Here is a 22646-nt window from a genome sequence, read left to right as displayed (position 1 = left end):
TGAACAGATAGCTTAATAGGATTCAAAAATATTTTATATTTATATGGATAATAAGAATCTCTCTAGTTACCCCAACATTTTTTTATCCTATCTAATGTATTAACCTTCCAACTTCAAGTTGTAAGCCAGACATTAAGTGCTTGGTCTTAAGAAGAAAGTCCTCCTATTGTCAGGTTAGACCGTAAATGTCTGTTACAGAGATGATTCTTGCACCTTCCTTGGAAGAGTCTGGCTACTGTCAGAGACAGGCTGCTGGACTTGGTGGGGGGTATTGGTCCAAATTGGTACTTTTTCTTTATTTAATTCTTTTTAGGGGAATACTTCTACCAAGGGATAGATACTCAGCTTCTGGAAACTACTTCATTGATGTCAATGGAGCTACGATAATTTATACCAGCTGAGGATCTGGCCCATGTCTTCAAAAGCACTCTTTGCTGGGAGGGAATATTTCACTTTAAAAGTTGTGTGAATGGTATGTTAAGTCACTCCCACAGGTTTCAGCTTTGGCAATTTTTGAATCTAAACTTGAGGGGCCAAATTCTGCCATAATATGTACACATACAAGTCCCAGTGAAGTCGGTGGGAGCTCTTTGCTTGGATCTGAAGGCAGAATTTAGTTCAAAACATGCTTCTCCCATTTTCTCGTGTTGCTTGTCAGAATATTTGAGTCCTGTGTGATTTTATGTGGCCTTATTATTTTGAATACATATGTAGAGACACATTTATTACGTTTTTGTATATTGACTTAAATCTGGTATTGCATAATGCTATTTGCTGTGTTCTTGCAGTTCAGTGCCTTGAGGCCCTTATTAAATTACAGTTAGTATTATTGTTCCTGGAGTTATTGCAACGTGAAAGGGCTTGGGGTGGATGGGTAGTAAAAGTGTATCCTGAAATCCTTAAGTATTAAATCCAGATGAGGAGAATATTTTATTCATCAATTTATATAGAATGCATATTTGAACTGTGTCTGGTGCTTTCTATAAAACATACAAAAAAGTATTTTCTAGAGGCATAAAATACTGATTCAATAATTCATTCCTCACAGAGAACTCACCTGCCATAACATCTAGCTCCTAAAGTAAATGAGGGCCTGATTTTTTTTTTTCCCCAGCCTGGCCCCTCTCTGTGTCCATAGTACAGTTGATTGTGGGTGTAGTTTATTTCACAGAAATGCCTGTCTACCTAATGTACAGCTACAGTCCTGTAGTTAGACATTTCAGTGACATAAACTTGGAATTATTTGTGTATGCAAGTTACAGGCACAAAGGGAGGCCACGTTTAAAAAATAAGTTTCTAAATGTTCCATTTAAAAGTCTTACTTGAATAGAAGTATTTTGCCAAATGCCATATGATCTGAGGCAACGTCCAAAGACCTTGTGGGGATCCTCAACTGGAAAACACCTTGCTTTCAACAAAAACACCTAGCCAATCTTATTTATTCCAGTCTCTTAGGTAAACAATGTGCCAGGCCTAGTAGGACTTTGTATCTTGTTCTTTTGGTCCTTTATATTGTACCTAGAACTAAATAAGGAGCCAGCCTGCAAAACACACATTTTCTGTACTCTTCAGGCTTGTCTACATGGGAAAATAGCCCGGAATAGGTATTCATCAAAGCTATTCCTCATTATCTCCCTGTGTGGACACTTATTCTGCACTACAAGTGCCTGTGTGTGGTTTGGCTTAGCCCACTTCCAAAGTGGATTATTATTTATACATAGTGAAATTTGTCACAGATGAGAACATGAATGCTGAAACCTCAAGCCATGTACATGAGTATTTGATTCCTGAAGTTGTCATTGTGCCTTGAAGAAACCAGATATTCTGCTGCATGGTTTAAGTGACACTTCATTGTTCTGGATTTGCTTTGATTAAATGTATTTTATACTATTGGCCTATAATAACCACCTCATGCTTCATTTCTACTGCTTTTTTGCTGTATTTAATCAGGGATGCATATGTAGAGTAAACTAATGAATGGTAATAGTAATTATTTTTTTCCATACTGCTGAAAAATGTATGATAAATACAACAGCAACACTGAAATGAATATTAAATATTTTTTTAAAAATACCATAGAAGAAGTAACATTCTGATTTTTTTTATTTTACTTCATGTTGCATACCTAAGGGTATATTCTCACAGCAAGAATTTAGAAAACTCCCTGTTAAGCCCATGAGAGTTTTGTGTATAAATTCCAGCTCAGACATAAAGGATGAAAATACACTCCTTTTGATAGTTATGCTGAGTTTTTATAACTGAAACGTAAACTGTGTTGGTATGAGCTAAATGCTCTCAGAAGAACTACTGGCAGATTTACTTTCTAAATTTTGCCTTTCATTTAATTGATGCAAAGTTCAGAGAATTGCACAGTAGCGTGTAACATTTGTTGTTCCATAGGGATTAATAAATTATGCAGTCAAACTTGTCAGCTTTAAAAAACAAAAAGAGGCTGGAAACAATAAATGCCTCTTGCATTATAAATGAACTGGCTTATTTGTAAAGAGGCATATATATACTTTAGTTGTAGGAGGAATTTATGATTAGGGAGACAAACTGATGCTCTTTAAGAATAAACACACTGCTCCAGGAAGAAACAAATGCATCTTTTAAAATTTTGTTTTGGCCATATACGTAAATTACAGATTTGATGATGATTGTCTGAATTGGACCTGATATGTATGTGAATCCACTTGAAATCTGCATATTTGGATTTGACAGTTTCTGACCTAGCTGTCACTTCATCCCTCAGATTTCATAAAATGCAGACAAAAATATAAATAGCAGATAAACTGACAAGATTTAGGACCTGGTCCTGCAACAAATTTTGCTTGGGTGGACCCCTGCTCCTGTGCAGAGTTGATTGACGATACTGGCCTTAATTTATCTTATTATTTATACAGATTCAAACACACAAATGTCCTTCACTATAGAGGGCAGTTTTTGAGACAGGAGCCTTCTTTCTGCCCCTATTCAGCCTTTGTGGAATCGTTTTTGAGGGGGTAAAATGTTTCTTGAAAATTGTTTGAATTGTACCCTAACAGAGTCATCTTGTCACATAGGTGGGGATCTACGATTGTCTAGGTATACTTGAGAGGGTTCTCTTTGCCTATGAACCTTTAGGAACTGCCACATTGGATTAAGCCAGTGGTCTCTAGTCCTTCTGGCCTTTGTATACAACCATTTATAAAATTTGCCAATATTTAGTTGTCTGTCTTCATGTGATACAATTGAGTAGGACTCTTTTTCATTTGACTTTCTCTTAATTTTCTGCCTGTACTTTATTAACTTCTGTCTTCTTTACTAGGATATAGAGAATCCCCTTTAATAAATCCTCCTCTTAGGGGTGTCTGATCCAAACTTTGGGCTCCTTCACACCTGTTAGCTTTACCCAAGCCTTTAGTTTAAAAACTGCTGTACAACCTCTTTAATTTTACATGCCAGCAACCTAGTTCCATTTTGGTTTAGGTGAAGCCCATCTTTCCTGTATAGGCGCTTCCTTTCCCATAAGGTTTCCCAGTTCCTAATAAACTAAATTCCTCTTCCCAGCACAATTGTTTTATCCACTCATTGAAACCTTGCAGTTTTGCCTGTTTAACTGGCCTGCATGTGGAATTGGAAGCATTTCAGAGAATGCTACCATGGAGGTCCTGGACTTTAATTTCTTATGTAGTAGCCTAAATTTGGCTTCCAGTACCTCTATCCTACCTTTTCCTATGTCATTGGTAACTACATGTACCATGATCCCTGGCTCCTCCCTAGCACTGCCCATAAATCTATCTAGATGTCTTGTGAGATCTGCAACCTTTGCACCTGGCAGGCAATTCACCATGCCGTTCTCCCGGTTATCACAAACCTAGCTATCTGTTTCTAATAATTGAATCCCCCATGCTATCACCTGTCTCTTCCTAATAACTGGAGTTATCTCTTTGGGAGAGGGATCTGCAGTGCGAGAGGCTATCATGACATCATCTGGAAGGAGGGTCCCAACTATGGAATCATTTCCCTCTGCTCTGACTTGATGATCTCCTTCCCTGAGACTTCATCCCCCTGAACAGCACAGAGGCTGTCAGACTGGGGCTAGGACTGCTCTCTGTGTCCCAGAAAGCTCTCTCAGAGAACATCCTGCCAGCTGCCCCTTCTATTTTGTAATGAGGGAGAATCCAGCTTGGGTGTCCCTGTTGATTGCAGCTGTGGCAGTGTGGCCTGGGGACAGAGGTAATCCCTCAGGTAAGCTGATCACAGACCATTTAAGGTGTTGTGGGTGCCCCTCGCAGTAAAGGAGCAATTACAGTCTGCACCAGCTGCATTCTATGAATGCTTTTAGAGTGTACTGCAGTATTAAGGTGTAATGCAGAGCACCTTACGGTAGGCCAACCTGAAGGTAAAAAAGCATGGGTACCAGTGACAAGATATGTATCTGACGGGAAAGGGCATAGCCTATTAGCCAGGGCAGGTGGTAAAAAGCAGACTGAGTTAATGCTGTCATGCTGTCCGCAAACAGCAACTAGGCGTCTGTCAAGGCTCATTCCCCACTCTGAACTTTAGGGTACAGATGTGGGGGCCTGCATGAAAACTTCTAAGCTTAACTACCAGCTTAGATCTGGTCCGCTGCCACCACTCCCAATGTGCTAATTCCCTTCCCTGGGTAGCCTTGAGAGTCTCTTCACCAATTCCCTGGTGAGTACAGATCTAAACCCCTTGGATCTTAAAACAAGGAGAAATTAACCATTCCCCCTCCTTTCTCCCACCAACTCCTGGTGGATCAAGATCCAACCCCCTTGGATCTAAAAACAAGGAAAAATCAATCAGGTTCTTAAAAAGAAGGCTTTTAATTAAAGAAAAAGGTAAAAATCATCTCTGTAAAATCAGGATGGAAAATAACTTTACAGGGTAATCAAACTTAAAGAGCCCAGAGGAACCCCCTCTAGCCTTAGGTTCAAAGTTACAGCAAACAGAGGTAAACACCCTAGTAAAAGGTACATTTACAAGTTGAGAAAACAAAGATAAAACTAACACGCCTTGCCTGGCTGTTTACTTACAAGTTTGAAATATGAGAGACTTGTTCAGAAAGATTTGGAGAACCTGGATTGATGTCTGGTCCCTCTCAGTCCCAAGAGCAAACTCCCCCAAAACAAAGAGCACAAACAAAAGCCTTCCCCCCACCAAGATTTGAAAGTACCTTGTCCCCTTATTGGTTCTTTGGGTCAGGTGTCAGCCAGGTTACCTGAGCTTCTTAACCCTTTACAGGTAAAAGGATTTTGATGTCTCTGGCCAGGAGGGATTTTATAGTATTGTACACAGGAGGGCTGTTACCCTTCCCTTTATAGTTATGACAGCGTCTAAAATCATCCCTAAGTTGTGAACCCTAGTAACTAAAGGCAGAAGTACTCCCTCATGCACCTCCACCATTTTCTCCTATGCAGGAGCTGACATACTGCCAGTGTATCCTTTCACCCTTCTCACCTGTTCAGTTTAATCACTGGGCTGCATGTCAGCAGTCCCTGGCAGACTTGTTTTGTGCACTATGGGCTTTTTGCCGGTGTTGTAGCTTCTCATGCTTTCTAGCCCTGCATGTCTGTGGTCCTGTCAGAATGGAACAGCAGCTCATAGAATTGCCAGAGAGTTGTCAGCATGGTTTGGTACCGCTACATCCCAGGGTTTAGGAAACGCACGTTTCTCATGAGTGGGGCTTTTAAGGCTGAGCTGCCTGTCACGCTCAGTAATGCTTCTGAGATACTGCTCTCTAGTGCTGCTGTCCCCAGCAGATGGTGCTGCAGAGAGGCAGGGGAGGAGTAACACTATCGTTTTATGCCCTGTGGGGGGACTTGAGTGCCCACTGAGGCCTGATTTTCCTGGGGCTCCTTTGCAAAGGGGCCTCCACAAATAAGTTCTGCTCTAGAACACTGGAGTGGAAGCAGCCGAACAGAAGATCATAACACCCAATACTTCTGCCACCCCATGCCTGAGGTGAGCATGATGGAAGGCTCCCTGTCTGTGACAGGAATAGGTGGGTTAGTTAGGGAAAGGGGGGGGGGGGGGTAGAAAGAAAAGGAAGATTCGAGGAAGAACAATTGCTCGATTTGAGCAGAGAACTGAACTTGTGTAACTTCCAGGTTTTGACCAGTTCCTAACACATTAAAAAGTTGCAGTGGAGGAAAGCAAAGCAGCAGGATGTAAGCAGAAGACCTTGGCTCCATTCCCAGCTCTGCCACGGACTTGCTGTGTGACACTGGGCTAGCGGTCCTCTCAGTTTCTCCATCTCCCAGAGTGGAAATGATCAGTCTTACCTGACTTGTAAAGAGTTCTGTGATTTCTCAAACAAAAGGGTTGCTAATAAAATTACATAAGAATGGCCATACTGGGTCAGACCAATGGTCCATCTAGCCCAGTATCCTGTCTTCTGACAATGCCCAGTGCCAGATGCTTCAGAGGGAATGACCAGAGCAGGGCAATTATCGAGTGATCCATCCCCTGTCGTCCAGGACCAGCTTCTGGCAGTCAGAGGTTTAGGGACACCAGACCATGGGGTTCTGTCTCTGACCATCTTGGTGAATAGCAATTAATGGACCTATCCTACATGAATTCATTATTACCTTTCTGTTTGCCACCTTTAAACCAATTTATACTGCTTCATATTATGAATATATGATTATTAGTGCTGTCAGCGATTGCAAAAATTAACCACAATTAAATGCACTGTTGAACAATAATAGAATACCATTTATTTAAATATTTGTGGATGTTGTCTACATTTTAAAATATATTGATTTCTATTACTACACAGAATACAAAGTGTACTGTGTTCACTTTATATTTATTTTTATTACAAGTATTTGCACTGTAAAAAAACAAATTAAATAGTATTTTTCAGTTCCCCCATTACAAGTACTGCGGTGCACTCTTTATCGTGAAAGTTGAACTTACCAATGTAGAATGATGTACAAAAATACAATGTAAAATTTTAGAGATTATAAGTCCAATGAGTCCTACTTCTTGTTCAGCCAAAATTGCTTAGACAAACAAGTTTGTTTACATTTGCAGGAGATAATGCTGCCTGCTTCTTGTTTACAATGTCACTGAAAGTGAGAACAGGTGTTCGCAGGGCACTGTTGTAGCCGGCGTTGCAAGATGCTTACATGCGCTAAAGATTCATATGTCCCTTGATGCTTCAACCACCATTCAAGAGGACATGCGTCCATGCTGATGACTGGTTCTGCTCGATAACTATCTGAAGCAGTGCAGACAGATGCATGTTCATTTTCATCATCTGAAGCGGATGCTACCAGCAGAAGGTTGATTTTCTTTTTCAGTGGTCTGGGTTCTGTAGTTTCCGCATCAGACTGTTGCTCTTTTAAGACTTCTGAAAGCATGCTCCACACCTCGTCCCTCTGAGGTTTTGGAAGGCACTTCAGATTCTTAAACCTTGGGTCGAATCCTGTAGCTATCTTTAGAAATTTCACATTGGTATCTTCACTGCAAATCTGACAAAACGCAAAGAAGTGTTCTTAAAATGAACAACATGTGCTGGGTCATAATCTGAGACTGAAATGTATGAACATGAAATATATGGCAGAATGCGAGTAAAATGGGCTGAACTCCCCCAAGGAGTTCAGTCACAAATTTAATTAACGCATTATTTTTTTAACGAGCGTCATCAGCTTGGAAGCATATCCTCTGGAATGATGGTAAAAGCACGAAGAGGAATATGAATCTTTAGGGCATCTGGCACATAAATCTCTTGCAAGGCCAGCTACAGCAGTGCCATGTGAATGCCTGTTTTCACTTTCAGGTGACATTGAAATTAAGAAGTGAGCAGCATTATCTCCCATAAATGTAAACAAACTTGTTTCTCTTAGCTGAACAAGAAGTAGGACTGAGTGGACTTGTAGACTCTAAAATTTTACATTGTTTTGTTTTTGAGTGCAGTCATGTAACAAAAAAACCTACATTTGTAAGTTGCACTTTCATGACAAAGAAATCACACTACAGTACTTGTATGAGGTGAATTGAAAAATACTATTTCTTTTATCATTTTTACAGTGCAAATATATGTAATAAAAATAATATAAAGTGAGCACTGTACACTTTGTATTGTGTTGTAATTGAAATCGATATATTTGAAAATGTAGAAAAACACCCAAAAATATTTATTTAATAAATTTCAATTGGTATTCTGTTGTTTAACAGTGCGATTAATTTTTTTTTATCGCCATTAATTTTTTTCATTAATCGCTTGAATTAACTGCGATTAACTGACAACCCTAATTATTAATGTATCCCCAGTCCATTTAAGGATCAAACATTCTCTCATGGCTTATTGCCTCACTTCTGCAGTTCTTGTATCTTCTTTTTGTGTTGTGCTTGGGAGGTTTTCGTGCCTGTGGATTGCAGTGCACAGTGGTTCTTTATTTCTCTGCCACCCCTCTTGTAGGTTATGTGAAGGAAATTGTTGCTTAATAATGTTCTTGGTTTTATGGATCAGTTTGTGGTTTAAGCCAACTCTCCACCCCCCCGGAGTGTGTGTTTGCTATTCTGCTTCTCCTGCATAGTAATTGGAACACCTGCCTTTCTCTCAGTGCATTGTTATGCTATTCTCGATATGGTTGTACAGTGTGAGAAGCAGGAGCCCCAACAATGTTGTGAGCTGGGATGCACTCTGGAAGAATAGCAAATGAGATTGGGAATTGTGTCTTAAGCAGGGCTGGATTTCACAGAGTTGCTGAAGCCTTGAGGAAGCCCAAGTAATAGTGATTTAAGGGATTAAAGAGCGGCTACATTTTAGCAGGGATTTCACTAATGAAATTACAGGTTTATAATTCATTTCACTTCTTCCAAGGGAAGATGCTATAAGCAGATCCTTCTTTTTCTGTAGTGGTAAGCAGATGCTTCAGTTAACGTCACTGATTACGAAGAAGCATAAGTAGCCACAGGCACAGAACTCTGTGTGGTTAAAACAGAGGCACTTAGGGTATTGATTGTTTAAGGGACAGAAATGACATTTGTCTCCTGCGAAGAAGAAGAAGAAGAAGAAGAAAAAAAAAACCCTCTGCATGTTTGCACTTGTGGCCTCTTCTTGTGGTTTGACTTAAGGTTATGCTGCAGCACACACAGATTGCTTTTGAGAAGTGTGAGCTGGGGATCCAGTCCCCCTGTAAGCCACAAAGTCTCTGCTTCCTGACACTGTAGAACGACAGAGAAAAGACCCGTCAATTTGGTAAGCCCAAAGACTAACATACTGGGTTGAGGGAAACCCACACTCCAACATAATGTTACAGCCAAAGAGAAACGCTGCAAATACATTATAACTTTAACAATACCGCACATTTACATAGCACCCTTCCATCCCTCTAAAATCATAAAAAATTGAAATACAGGCTGTGACAAGGGATTGCTTCATCCAGCATTGAAGTGCAGCCACCTTTGGGATGACATGCAGCAGATGTTTAACAATGGAATATTACACAGAGGTTTGGAAGGGAAGAAATCCCAAAGATTAGAAATCAGCTCACCAGTAGCATGATTTGGAAATCTTGAGTTCCTGAGATGGGAGATGGACTCTAATTTAGAGCTGTGGAAAATGGGAGGGGAGAAGATGGAAGAAACCAGATGAGGAAGGGTGCATGCAGAAAGGAACATTCAGAAAAGAAGGATGAGATGAAGTGTGAGGAAACATTCTTTAGACATCTGACATTGTAGGTCTTATCTAAAATTCAGCCATGTTGAAAATAATTTTCTTTGATCACAGATTTATTCTTGATTTTGCTCCCAAACTTAAGCGAGTACTTGGGTGCTACCTGGAATGTTCCCAGCAGTTGAGATAAAATTAGGGTTGCCAACATTATATTTCAAAAATAAGGAACTGTTTTCTTAGCAACCCATCCCACCTCTTCTCTCCATATTATCATTATCATCATCATCATCAATAATAACAAGCAGTACTCACATTCACAAGGGGTATTTATTTCTGCTTTATGCAGCACTCAGCAGCTTGTACAGAGATAAAATAATATGTAGGACTGTCAAGCGATTAAAAAATTAATTGCAATTAATTACACAATTAAAAAATTGAGTTTAATCGCACGATTAAACAATAAGAGAATACCATTTATTTAAATATTTTTGGTTGTTTTCTACATTTTCAAATATATTGATTTCAATTATAACTCAATACAAAGTGTACAGTGCTCAATTTATATTTATTTTTGATTACAAGTATTTGCACTGTAAAAAACAAAAGAAATAGTATTTTTCAATTCACCTCATGCAAGTACTGCAGTGCAAAGTCTTTATCATGAAAGTTGAATTTACGGATGTAGAATTGTTTACCAAAATAACCCTACATTCAAAAATAAAACAATGTAAAATTTTAGAGCCAGCTAATCCACTCAGTCCTACTTCTTGTTCAGCCAATTGCTCAGACAAACAAGTTTGTTTACATTTGCAGGAGATAATGCTGCCAACTTCTTATTTACAATGTCAACTGAAAGTGAGAACAGGCGTTTGCATGGCACTGCTGTAGCCGGCGTCACAAGATATTTACGTGCCAGATGCACTAAAGGTTCATGTGTCCCTTCATGCTTCAACCACCATTCCAGGGGACATGCTCCCATGATGATGATGGGTTCTGCTCAATAATGATCCAAAGCAGTGTGGACCGACACACTGTTTATTTTCATCATCTGAGTCAGAGGCCACCAGCAGAAGATTGATTTTCTTTTTTGGTGGTTTGGGTTCTGTAGTTTCTGTATTGGAGTGTTACTCTTTTAAGACTTCTGAAAGCATGCTCCACACCTCATACCTCTCCGATTTTGGAAGGCACCTCAGATTCTTAAACCTTATCTACAGCACTCGACCCATCTTTACAAATCTCACATAGCTACCTTCTTTGCGTTTTGTGAAATCTGCAGTAAAAGTGTTCTTAAAACGAACAACATATGCTGGGTCATCATCCAAGACTCCTATAACATGAAATATATATGACAGAATGTGGATAAAACAGAGCACGGGACATACAGTTCTCCCCCAAGGAGTTCAGTCACAAATGTAATTAATGCATTATTTTTTTAGTGAGCGTCATCACTATGGAAGCACATCCTCTGGAATGGTGGCTGACGCATGAAAGGGCATATGAATGTTTAGCATATCTGACACGTAAATACCTTGCAATGCCAACTACAAGAGTGCCATGCAAATGCCTGTTCTCACTTTTTGGTGACATTGTAAATAAGAGGGCAGCATTATCTCCTGTAAATATAAACAAAATTGTCTTAGCGATTGGCTGAACAAGAAATAGGACTGAGGAGACTTGTAGGCTCTGAAGTTTCACGTTGTTTTGTTTTTGAGCGCAGTTATGTAACAAAAAAATCCACATTTGTAAATTGTACTTTCACAACAAAGAGATTGCACTACAGTACTTGTATGAGATGAATTGAAAAATACTATTTCTTTTGTTTATCATTTTTACAGTGCAAATATTTGTAATAAAAAAATACACACTTTGCTTTCAATTACAACACCAAATACAATATATATGAAAATGTAGAAAAACATCCAAAATATTTAATAAATTTCCATTGGTATTCTATTGTTTAACCGTGTGATTAAAACTGGGATTAATCGCGATTTATTTTTTGAGTTAATCGCATGAGTTAACAGTGATTAATCGACAGCCCTAATAATATTATTGTGATAAGGGACTGTTGACAATCCTAGATTAAATGTCCCAGGATATCCTAATAGTTTACTCCTGTGGGGACATGTGCTACATTTATTTTTATCAAGGAGTAATCTGCCATTTTTACAGGCCTCATTAAAGTCTGCATTAGGAAGCAATTGCCCGTGAATAGAGATGCCTATGTTAAGGAGGGTTTTATTAGGGTTGGCCCTATAAAAAGCTTTAAAACATGGAGCAAAACCTACTCTGAGGTGTCCTGACAATATCTGGCAGAGGGGTTTCCAGAAGGTGAGCAATTTTGTGGGTAGCTAAAATTCTGGTTCAAAATTGAACTTGGTTTGGAAACCTCCAGACTTCTGAGAGATAATTGGCTTCTGATTTTTCAGGCTTTTCATCATGAACAAAATGATTCATTATATAACAGACAATTTAAAATGTAGAATTTCAGTAGTACAGTCATTTCAAATTGATTATAATGGTTCATTATCTACCCAAAACAGAGCCCTGCTTTTTAGTCTTCTGATTGATTTTTCATCATATTTTTACACTGACAATACAAAAGTAATTTAGATAGAATGAACCTGAATAAAATGCTCTCTCGAACATGCTGTCTTATCCATGTTGGGAGAACTGCTATATCTCTATGACCACAGTTTGGTCCAGTAGTAAAATGGAGCCTATAGCAAAAACCCCTTCTGCATCAGGGACACATCTTATTGCTGCCACGTAACTTCCTCACTCCTGAGCTACAGCAGAATGTGTTATTACTAGGGCTGTCGGTTAATCACAGTGAACTCACCTGATTAACTCAAACAATTAATCATGATTAATTGCACTGTTAAACAACAGAATGCCAATTGAAATTTATTAAATATTTTGGGTGCTTTTCTACATTTTCAAATATATTGATGTCCATTACAATACAGAATATGAAGTGTATAGTGCTCACTTTATATTATTTTTTATTACAATTATTTGCACTATAAAAATGATAGAGATAGTACTTTTCAGTTCACCTCATACAAGTAATGCAGTGCAATCTATTTATCATGACAGAGTACCTTACAAATGTAGATTTTTTTTTTGTTTCATAACTGCACTCAAAAACAAAACAATGTAAAACTTTAGAGCCTACAAGTCCACTCAGTCCTACTTCTTTTTCAGCCAATTGCTAAGACAGACAAGTTTGTTCACATTTATCGGAGATGCTGCTTCTTATTTACAATGTCACCTGAAAGTGAGAATAGGTATTTGCATGGCACTTTTGTAACCAACATTGCAAGGTATTTATGTGCCAGATGTGCTAAACATTTGTATGCTACTTCATGCTTTGGCCACCATTCCAGAGGACATGCTTGCATGCTGATGATGCTCATTAAAAAAAAAAAAAAGTCTTAATTAAATTTGTGACTGAACTCCTTGGGGGAGAATTGTATGTCTCCTGTTCTGTTTTACCTGCGTTCTGCCATATATTTCATGTTATAGCCATCTTGGATGGTGTTCATTTAAGAACGCTTTCACAGCAGATTTGACAAAACACAAGATACCAATGTGAGATTTCTAAAAATAGCTAAGCACTAGTCCCAAGGTTTAAGAATCTGAAGTGCCTTCCAAAATCTGAGAGGGACAAGGTGTGAAGCATGCTTTCCGAAGTCTTAAAAGAGCAACACTCAGATGCGGAACTACAGAATCCAAACCACCAAAAAGAAAATCAACCTTCTGCTGGTGGCATCTGACTCAGATGATGAAAATGAACATGCATCGGTCGGCTTTGCTCTGGATCATTATCGAGCAGAACCCATCAGCAGCATGGACACACATCCCCTGGAATGGTGGCTGAAGCATGAAGGGAGATATGAATCTTTAGTGCATCTGGCACGTAAATATATTGCAATGCTAGCTACAACAGTACCATGAGAATGCCTGTTCTCACTTTCAGATGACATTGTAAACAAGAACCAGGAAGCATTGTCTCCTGCAAATGGTAACCAAACTTGTTTGTCTGAGTGATTGGCTGAAGTTGGACTGAGTGGACTTGTAGGTTCTAAAGTTTTACATTGATTTATTTTTTAATGCAGTTATTTTTTGGTACATAAATCTGCATTTGTAAATTCAATTTTTATGATAGAGATTGCACTACAGTACTGTATCAGGTGGATTGAAAAATAGTATTTCTTTTGTTTTATACAGTGCAAATATTTGCAATAAAAAATAAAGTGAGCACTGTACAGTTTGTGTTCTGTTGTAATTGAAATCAATACATTTGAAAATGTAGAAAACATCCAAAAAATTTAAATAAATGGTATTCTTTTATTGTTTAATAGCATGATTAATTGCAATTAATTTTTTTATCCGTTGACAGCCCTAGTTATTACACATAACTCTACAAGATAGGCCCAGAGGTGCATCAGTACATAGACCTAACAAGTTGGATAAAGGATGGAGTTTTGATCCTGATAGTGAAGGGTGGGTAGAATTTCATTCTTAATTCTGCGGTCTTTACTTCTGTGGCTTTAAATCAGAATAGTAACAACATTTAACATCATTATTGATGATGCAACTTTACTGTTTATCCTTTGGATTTCCCAAATAACCGGTGGAGATACCCTGAGGTAATTGAGATCAGAATCTGGCTCTGCATCTTACAATCATATAATAAGTATTGGACATTGCAATTTTTCCCCCTATGATGGTAGGTAACAGCCAGTTCAACATAGCAAGAAAAACTCCAGTAAACAAAATAAAGGTTATATTCCTTTCCTCTCCAGGGACTCATCTAACAGTTTGCAAAGGAATGGAGCCATCCCTGGTTCTGAAGTGATTTTTACTCTATTGGCTAGCAGCGAAGAGTGTATCTAAGACTTTTCTGTTATAACCAAAATAATTGTTTTTCATACTTGGAGCATCTTTGTCGTTCTTTTCAAAGATTTATCTTTTGGTTCATGCTGAAAACTCTTGCCCAGTTTCATCATACTCTAAAGTGATCAAGGCAAAGATAAAATAACTAGTAGTACTTGTGGCACCTTGGAGACTAACACATTTATTTAAACCTGTCACAAAGCAAAGATGTTGATTCCATATGATGAGATTGGTGTTCATTTCATTTTTATGATGGGACAGAGTAATTTCACAGTGGCTGTTATTAATAAGTTAGCTTAGATGAAAAAGTGACACAATATAGTAAGAGGAAAAAAGACATGAAATATTGGAACGTTATAGATTGTATCAGAGACATACATTTGTGCTCCTTCTGTACAACAGCATAGAATGAAGCTTAACTAATTAGTCTGGGATGCCAAGTGGGAAATTTTTGGCAAATTTTGGAAATGTAGGGGGGAAGGGGCAGAGTGAGGGCAGGGTCTCGGTGGAGGAGGGCAGAGCGGGGACGGGAAGAAGCGGAGCAAGGGCAGGGCCTTGGCTGAAGGGGCAGAGTGGGAGCAGAGAAAATATCTAGAGTAAATTTGCCATAATGAAATCAGCATAAGATGACCCCAATGTTATACCCATGATAAAGGACAGTCATTACTTTGACTTTTTAAAGAAATTTCAGAAAACAGCTTGACATTGTGACACTCTGCATCCCATATTCATCATAGTGATATGATTATGAAACTGTCACAAACATGATTTACAAAAACATCCATAATTCTCAAAGCAACCACTGCATAATATACCATCCCCCTGTAAAATCACTCCCGAGGTTAATTCCTTCATAAAAATGTAGGGAAATGCAATGAATCTCAAATTCAGACAGCGTTTTCCGTTTGGGCCCCCAGACTATAAATGAAGTTATGAAAAGAGAGAAAGGATCAAATCCTAGTCCAGTCAAAGATACCAGACACACTCCTATTTTTCATTATTGGATTCTCACTTTTGGGGTTTGTACCAGGTTTGTTTTGAGAATTACTCATGATGATGGGCTAAATCTTCAGCTGCCCTGGAACAATACTTGGTATATCTGGTGCGGGGGGTGGGGGTGCGGGGGGGTGGAAAGGAGGGTTACACCGTCTCTTTCTGGGCAGCTTTGTCAAAACACAAAGTAGCCTCAGAGTTGCTCTAACTTGTAGCAGTTTGTAATGGCCCCCTAAGGGCCATGATGTGGAGGGGGGGACTCCACAGAATGTGATGCACTCCAATCAGAGCCTGCCTTCCTTCCCTGCTTCCCTGTGTGGGGCGAGGAGGCAGGAAGAAGTGGCATTGAACTGGCTTTGCTGTTTTAAACCAGCTTTCTACCTCCCTTTGTGTCTTTGAAGCAGCATAAAGGGACCTGAATGCTAACTGGGATCTGGCTCCATATTTTCAAAAAGCAGAATTACATGTAAGTAACTTCCCTCTGATTTAGATGGGGCCAAGGTTTGTCCCAAATCTGCTGTGGCTATTTTGGGGAATTACTGAAAAAAATTGCGGGTTCAGCTTTTATCATCTTTTTTTTTTAACTACTGCAAGATAAATTACTGTATTCTATGCATCCGAAGAAGTGGGATGTAGCCCATGAAAGCTTATGCTCAAATAAATTTGTTAGTCTCTAAGGTGCCACAAGTACTCCTGTTCTGTATTGCATAGGTAATCAGTCTGAGTGTTTCCTCCCTGTACCATTCCCCCACCCTTCCTTTCTCCACTGACAAGAAACCTGAAATATTGTAGAGCAGCAAGTGGACTATACTGCCTATATTACTTGTAGCTTGTGGGAAACACTTTGAAGCAGGGGTTTTTGGGAAAGTTTCAGGGAATATAATACCACCTTCTCCTTGCTGTTCCAGTTCCCTCCTGGAAATTGCAGTGTGTGCACAGTCTTCACACACAAGTTGTGTCTGAGGGGTGGACATAGGTTAAGACAGAGGCCACATGCGGCTCTTCAGAAGTTAATATGTGGCTCCTTGTATAGGCACTGACTCCGGGGCTGGAACTACAGGCGCCAACTTTCCAATGTGTCAGGGGGTGCTCACGGCTCAACCCCTGGCTCTGCCCCAGGTCCTGCCCCCACTCCACCCCTTCCTACCCCCTCCCCTGAGCCTGCCATGCCCTCGCTCCTCCTAAGACTTGTATGAGGGGTATATAACCCCACCAGTGTAATGAATCCATGGCTGCACGATCGTCGCATTTGTTAAAGTGGTGGAGGCATGTGTATTTTGTGCAGTAGGTCCTGAGTTGTATGATGTCTGTACTGTGTGTATTGGGGATTTGTTTCGCAGTATCATCACAGATGAGACTTAAGCTCCTGTGACTCTTTGATGCTCAGGACGAGCTTCATCTAACCGGGAATGGGAATATGTAGGGTGAGTCTGTGGCCTGTGCTGCTCCCCTTGTGCTTCTCCAGCAATGCAAAGGAAATGGAGACTGGCTGCATCGCTCTAGCTGGGGTTCCTCATGGCACAGGAGAACCCCAAGGGTATAGACCTAGTAGAGCAATTCCTCCTGCAGCCCCTGGCGGATGGGGTCTGTGGGGAGTGGCTCCTGGGGGTGTGATCAACTGGTGGAGTTCAGAGCAGCCATGGAGCCTGGACTGACACTACAGTGGAGGCACTTGAGGCAGGAAATTACTGAGGCCCTACAATACGTTTCTTTTAAAATCAAAACATTAAATCTATAGTTTGATGGTTTTCAATTTTTTCCAAGCATCCCTCCCATTGGCTGATTGCCCCCCTGCTGATCTTGTTGCAGAGCTGTTTGCTTCTTCAATATGCTGTACATATTCAGTACAACACTAAACCTTAGTTGTTTTTCAGAAAAAAAAAAAGGGGGGGGGCAAAAAAGTGTAAGACTCTGCATACGTTGTAGTGAGCTTGAAAAAGTGCTAGACGCTCATTTTAAAAATGTGATTCCTGGCTGTTTGTTGGTTAGTTAGTTCTCTGAAAGCAAATGTCTTAACGTAATTCCTCCTGGTGTTAACTCCTGCTAGTGGTCCTCAACCAGGATTTTACCAGTATGTGAACTGACCCACAAGCCAGCTTCATTGTGGGATCTCATTTACCCAACATAGAAAGTCACTTTTTCCTATGTACTGACATTTCCCAGAATGCCCATCCTGCCCCCAACCAGCTCAGCTCCTAGACTGGCACCTGATTCCTTGGATCGCAGCTAGACTTCATACCCTCTATGCTTTCCCTTTCACTCTCCCTTCCCATTCCCTCCCCCCTTCTCTTTTTCTGTTTCTTCCTCCCTGCTTTCTTTTGGCTCTTCCAAATCACTCTGGTCCCCCAGCTCCTGTGATGAGCTACAGATATGTTACCTGCTTTGTTCCCTGCAGACATGTGGGTCAGGTCTTTATTGACTTTGATTAGATATTGAGTGGCTAGGCTGACATCGCTTCTACTTCTAGCTCAATAGGCTGGAGCTATGAGAAGGGGCAAAGTACCTCAGCACCTGGAATTTCCTACTGGAGATTGGGGGTGAGTCATTTCCAGTGGGGACAGGGTGCCTAGAATGCCCCTAGTGATGAGCTTGCTGACAGGCATTAGTAGGAGGCTTAGGGGCTCCCGTTCGCTACAGGACTTGCAGTGGGTGATTGTTGTGTCACTATCCTCCACTGGCTGTCGCTGTTCTCCAGAGCCTGTCAACATGGTGAATCCTAGAAAAAGGAAGACTGCAATTATTTGAGTAATAAATGAACATAATTGACTTGCATGTTTGTTCACATAGGATTTGATGACCTCCATGCTTGTGTTGATCCTGGAGTCCCTGAACATGGCTACAAGACACCCAGTGCAGGTGTTTTCTTTGAAAGTGCTGTAGTCCGGCTTCACTGTCAAGAAGGATACAGGCTTAAGGGTCCTTCGAAAAAGATTTGTGTGAGACATTTTAATGGCTCCTTGAGCTGGAAACCAAGCGATAAACCTGTGTGCCTACAAGAAGGTAAGTTAATTTTGTTTAAACATTTCACAAACCTCAATTGTGATCACTTACATACATACCATTATGTCTCCCTGCAGAGTGCAAAAGCCTGGAACCGGTTTCATAGGATTACATTCAATATGTGTTTTAATTTCTGAGAAGTTTTTATCCAGATAAATTATCTAGAATATGCCTGTGTGTGTTGTCAAGGCAGGAACAGGGGAAGTAAATGAATCTTAGCCATGAAAGTAATAAAGTCCCATTACAAATAGATTTATCACTGCTTTTGTCAAAACACACAGAAAGAGAATACTGCCACTGATAACAGAAACATTATTACCGTTACTGTTCACTTAGTGATCCTTTCTGTAATATCTTACTATAAAAATATAATACATCTTTGGTATCATTAGAAATGAATTTTAATCAGAGGTTTAAATCAATTATTATTTATTACATGTACGTAGTTCATAATTAATTAGAGGATGAAATAGGCAGAGCAAGCAGTAGTTTATTGGTAATGTATAAGTTTACTTTTAAGTAATTCAGACATTCATGGGGTAAAACCAACTTGATTTTTGTTATATGTAAATATGGTCTGTTTAAAAATGTATCTGGTTTTAAGTATTTGAGACACTGCTACTTTTTCTTCTAAGATGTTAGATGGAAGCAGGATTAGACTATCAAATCACAAACATTAATTCTGTCCAAAAATGTGTCCAAGTAGTACATACTATTCATTTCACCAAGTATATTAAAACTATCACTTCTTTCTACAATGGATTTATTTTTGTTCAGCAGAGATACTATAATCAAGAGACATAAAAAGTGTCAGCAGGATTTAGTGTGAATGCTTTACTTCTATGAAACTTTATAAATAATATTTGGCTGGGAGTGTTATCTCTCTATTATATTAAAAACTGTGGGGCAGATCTTCAGCTGGTGAGTCATGCTGATTTACTCCAGCTGAACAACTAGTCCTGTGTATCCGAGAAGAATTTTTCTTCTGCTGTTTTTTTTTTTTAACCTAACTGTATACCTGTTGTGTTTTAGGGCCTGCTTTTGCCCCCATTAAAGTCAGTAGCAAATTACCCATTGACTTAAGTGAGATCAGGGTCGAATTTTATTTCCTAAGGCTCCCTTCATGTAAAAGAAGATAAAATACCATTACCTAGACATGTAGATCTGACTCAAAAGAAACAACTGAAGGCTATATGATTAAGACTTAGCCCAAAGTGAACAGTAACTGCAAATATATTGAGGGAAAACCCCTTTATATTTTGTCAGTGGTTATGAATCAAATCTTCTAAGCATGGAAAGTACAGAGGCCTATGGTTTTGGATGGTAAAATTTATATCCTAGTGGCATGTTCTTTCTGAATCATGATAACTGAACCTTTTGCAGTCAGTCTGTTTCTGGTACTTTTTCTTTCAGTAAATCTCATTAATAGTTTTGCTTGTTTGTTTTGTTTTAATTTTTAACAGGAAGACATGAGAATTTTGCTCTTTCATTCCATTGGCAAAGCAGGAAATTACCATCTTCCCAGGACAATTCAATTCCATTTTGCTGTTTGTGAAAGAGACGCTTCTATTATACAATGTTTTGCATCTTTCATGCTGTGGCAGAAATAATCTTGTAGATATAACACAGTAAAATAGCAGTAACTTTTTTGTTTTTACTTCACTGTCTCATTACCAGCAAAATAGTTACAAAGAAAAAATCAGCCACATTTTAACAGCATATGTGGGTAATATTCACACGCTTGCATATTCCATTCACCTGGCATTGACATCCATACTCTCTAGCCAAATAAGTGTTGATGGAAAAAATGAAAATGGAATGACAATGGAAACAATTATGTTTAAAATTAGCAGTAAAACTAGGGGAAAAAGACAAGTTTTTGTAAAAACTTATTTTCTTTTAGACATTGCTAAGTGTTTGCTTGAGGGTTCTGCATATCTCCGAGCCAATATATGTATCACTTGTTGCAACTGTTACACTGAGCATTAATGCATTTTTATTGTGTACACAAAATACAGTTTATTATTATCCATGGATGAAATTCTGCCCCCATAGAAGTCAATGGCAAAACTCCCATTAAGTTCATTGGGGGGGGTCTCAAGATTTCACCCCATGTGTGGGGGATGGTAATGTGATGGGCTGAGTGCCCAACAATCTCATTGGAGGCAATCATTAACATGCACCATTGGGCATAACATAACATTGCCTGTCAAGGCCTTAATCCAGCAAAACACTGAAGCATAAGCTTAACTGGGTATGTCTACGCTACGGGATTAATTCAAATTTATATAATTCGAATTTTGGAAACAGATTGTATAAAGTCGAATGTACACGGCCACACGAAGCACATTAATTCGGCAATGTGCGTCCATGTACCGGGGCTAGCGTTGATTTCTGGAGCGTTGCACTGTGTGTAGTTATCCCATAGCTATCCCATAGTTCCCACAGTCTCCCCCACCCATTGGAATTCTGGGTTGAGATCCAGTGCCTGATGGGGCAAGAAACATTGTCGCAGGTGGTTCTGGATACATCCTCACCTCTCCCTCCATGAAAGCAACGGCAGACAACCATTTCGCGCCTTTTTTCCTGGGTGAACACTGCAGACTCCATACCACAGCAAGCATGGAGCCCGCTCAGCTCAAGACAGCAGTCATGAACATTGTAAACACCTCGCGCGTTCTCGTGCAGTTTATGCTGAGCCAGGACCAGAAAACGAGGCGAGGAGGAGGCGGCGACGGCAGCACAGCAACAAGCATGATGAGGACATGGACGTGGACGCAGAATTCTCTCAAACCGCGGGCCCCGGTGCTTTGGAGATCATGTTGTTAATGGGGCAGGTTCTATCCGTGGAACGCCGATTCTGGGCCCGGGAAACAAGCACAGACTGGTGGGACCGCATAGTGTTGCAGGTGTGGGACGATTCCCAGTGGCTGCGAAACTTTCGCATGCGTAAGGGCACTTTCATGGAACTTTGTGACTTGCTGTCCCCTGCCCTGAAGCGCCAGAATACCAAGATGAGAGCAGCCCTCACAGTTGAGAAGCAAGTGGCGATAGCCCTGTGGAAGCTTGCAACGCCAGACAGCTACCGGTCAGTCGGGAATCAATTTGGAGTGGGCAAATCTACTGTGGGGGCTGCTGTGATGCAAGTAGCCAAAGCAATCACTGAGGTGCTGCTACGAAAGGTAGTGACTCTGGGAAATGTGCAGGTCCTAGTGGATGGCTTTGCTGCAATGGGATTCCCTAACTATGGTGGGGCGATAGATGGAACCCATATCCCTATCTTGGCACTGGAGCACCAGGGTACCCAATACATAAACCGCAAGGGGTACTTTTCAGTGGTGCTGCAAGCACTTGTGGATCACAAGGGACGTTTCACTAACATCAACGTGGGCTGACTGGGAAGGGTTCATGACGCTCACGTCTTCAGGAACACTAATCTGTTTAAATGGCTGCAGCAAGGGACTTACTTCCTGGACCAGAAAATAACCATTGAGGATGTTGAAATGCCAATAGTTATTCTTGGGGACCCAACCTACCCCTTAATGCCATGGCTCATGAAGCCATACATAGGCAGCCTGGACAGGAGTCAGGAGCTGTTCAACTACAGGCTGAGCAAGTGCAGAATGGTGGTAGAATGTGCATTTGGCCGTTTAAAAGGTCGCTGGTGATCGTTACTGACTCGCTTAGACCTCAGCCAAACCAATATCCCCTTTGTTATTTCTGCTTGCTGTGTGCTCCACAATCTCTGTGAAAGTAAGGGGGAGACCTTTATGGCGGGGTGGGAGGCTGAGGCAAATCGTCTGGCTGCTGATTACGTGCAACCAGACACCAGGGCGATTAGAAGAGCACACCAGGAAGTGCTGTGCATCAGAGAAGCTTTGAAAACCAGTTTCATGACTGGCCAGGCTACAGTGTGAAATTTCTGTTTGTTTCTCCTTCATGAAAACCCGCCCCCTTTATTGACTCATTCTCAGTAAGGAACCCACCCTTCCCCTCCCCCAGCTTGCTTTCGAAGGGAAATAAAGTCACTCTCATTTAAAAATCATTTATTCATTATTAATTGATTATAAAAAGAGGGAGAGAACCCGGGTGGGGTTTGGGAGGAGGATCGGCAGGA

General features: G+C 40.3%; 1 protein-coding gene across 3 annotated transcripts in view; it reads left to right on the top strand.

Annotated features, from left to right (window-relative positions):
• The window catches only part of SUSD4 (sushi domain containing 4), a 104218-nt gene that overhangs the window by 46242 nt on the left and 35330 nt on the right, over positions 1–22646 (top strand). For all 3 annotated transcript variants that reach the window (XM_034764655.1, XM_034764654.1, XM_034764653.1), the window contains exon 3: positions 18317–18529. In XM_034764655.1, coding sequence (XP_034620546.1) covers positions 18317–18529 — 213 coding nt within the window. The remainder of the gene's footprint in view (positions 1–18316; positions 18530–22646) is intronic.

The sequence above is a fragment of the Trachemys scripta genome, chromosome 3, assembly GCF_013100865.1.
Source record: "Trachemys scripta elegans isolate TJP31775 chromosome 3, CAS_Tse_1.0, whole genome shotgun sequence".
NCBI classification, from domain to species: Eukaryota; Metazoa; Chordata; order Testudines; family Emydidae; genus Trachemys; species Trachemys scripta.
This window is presented reverse-complemented; position numbering and strand designations above follow the sequence as displayed.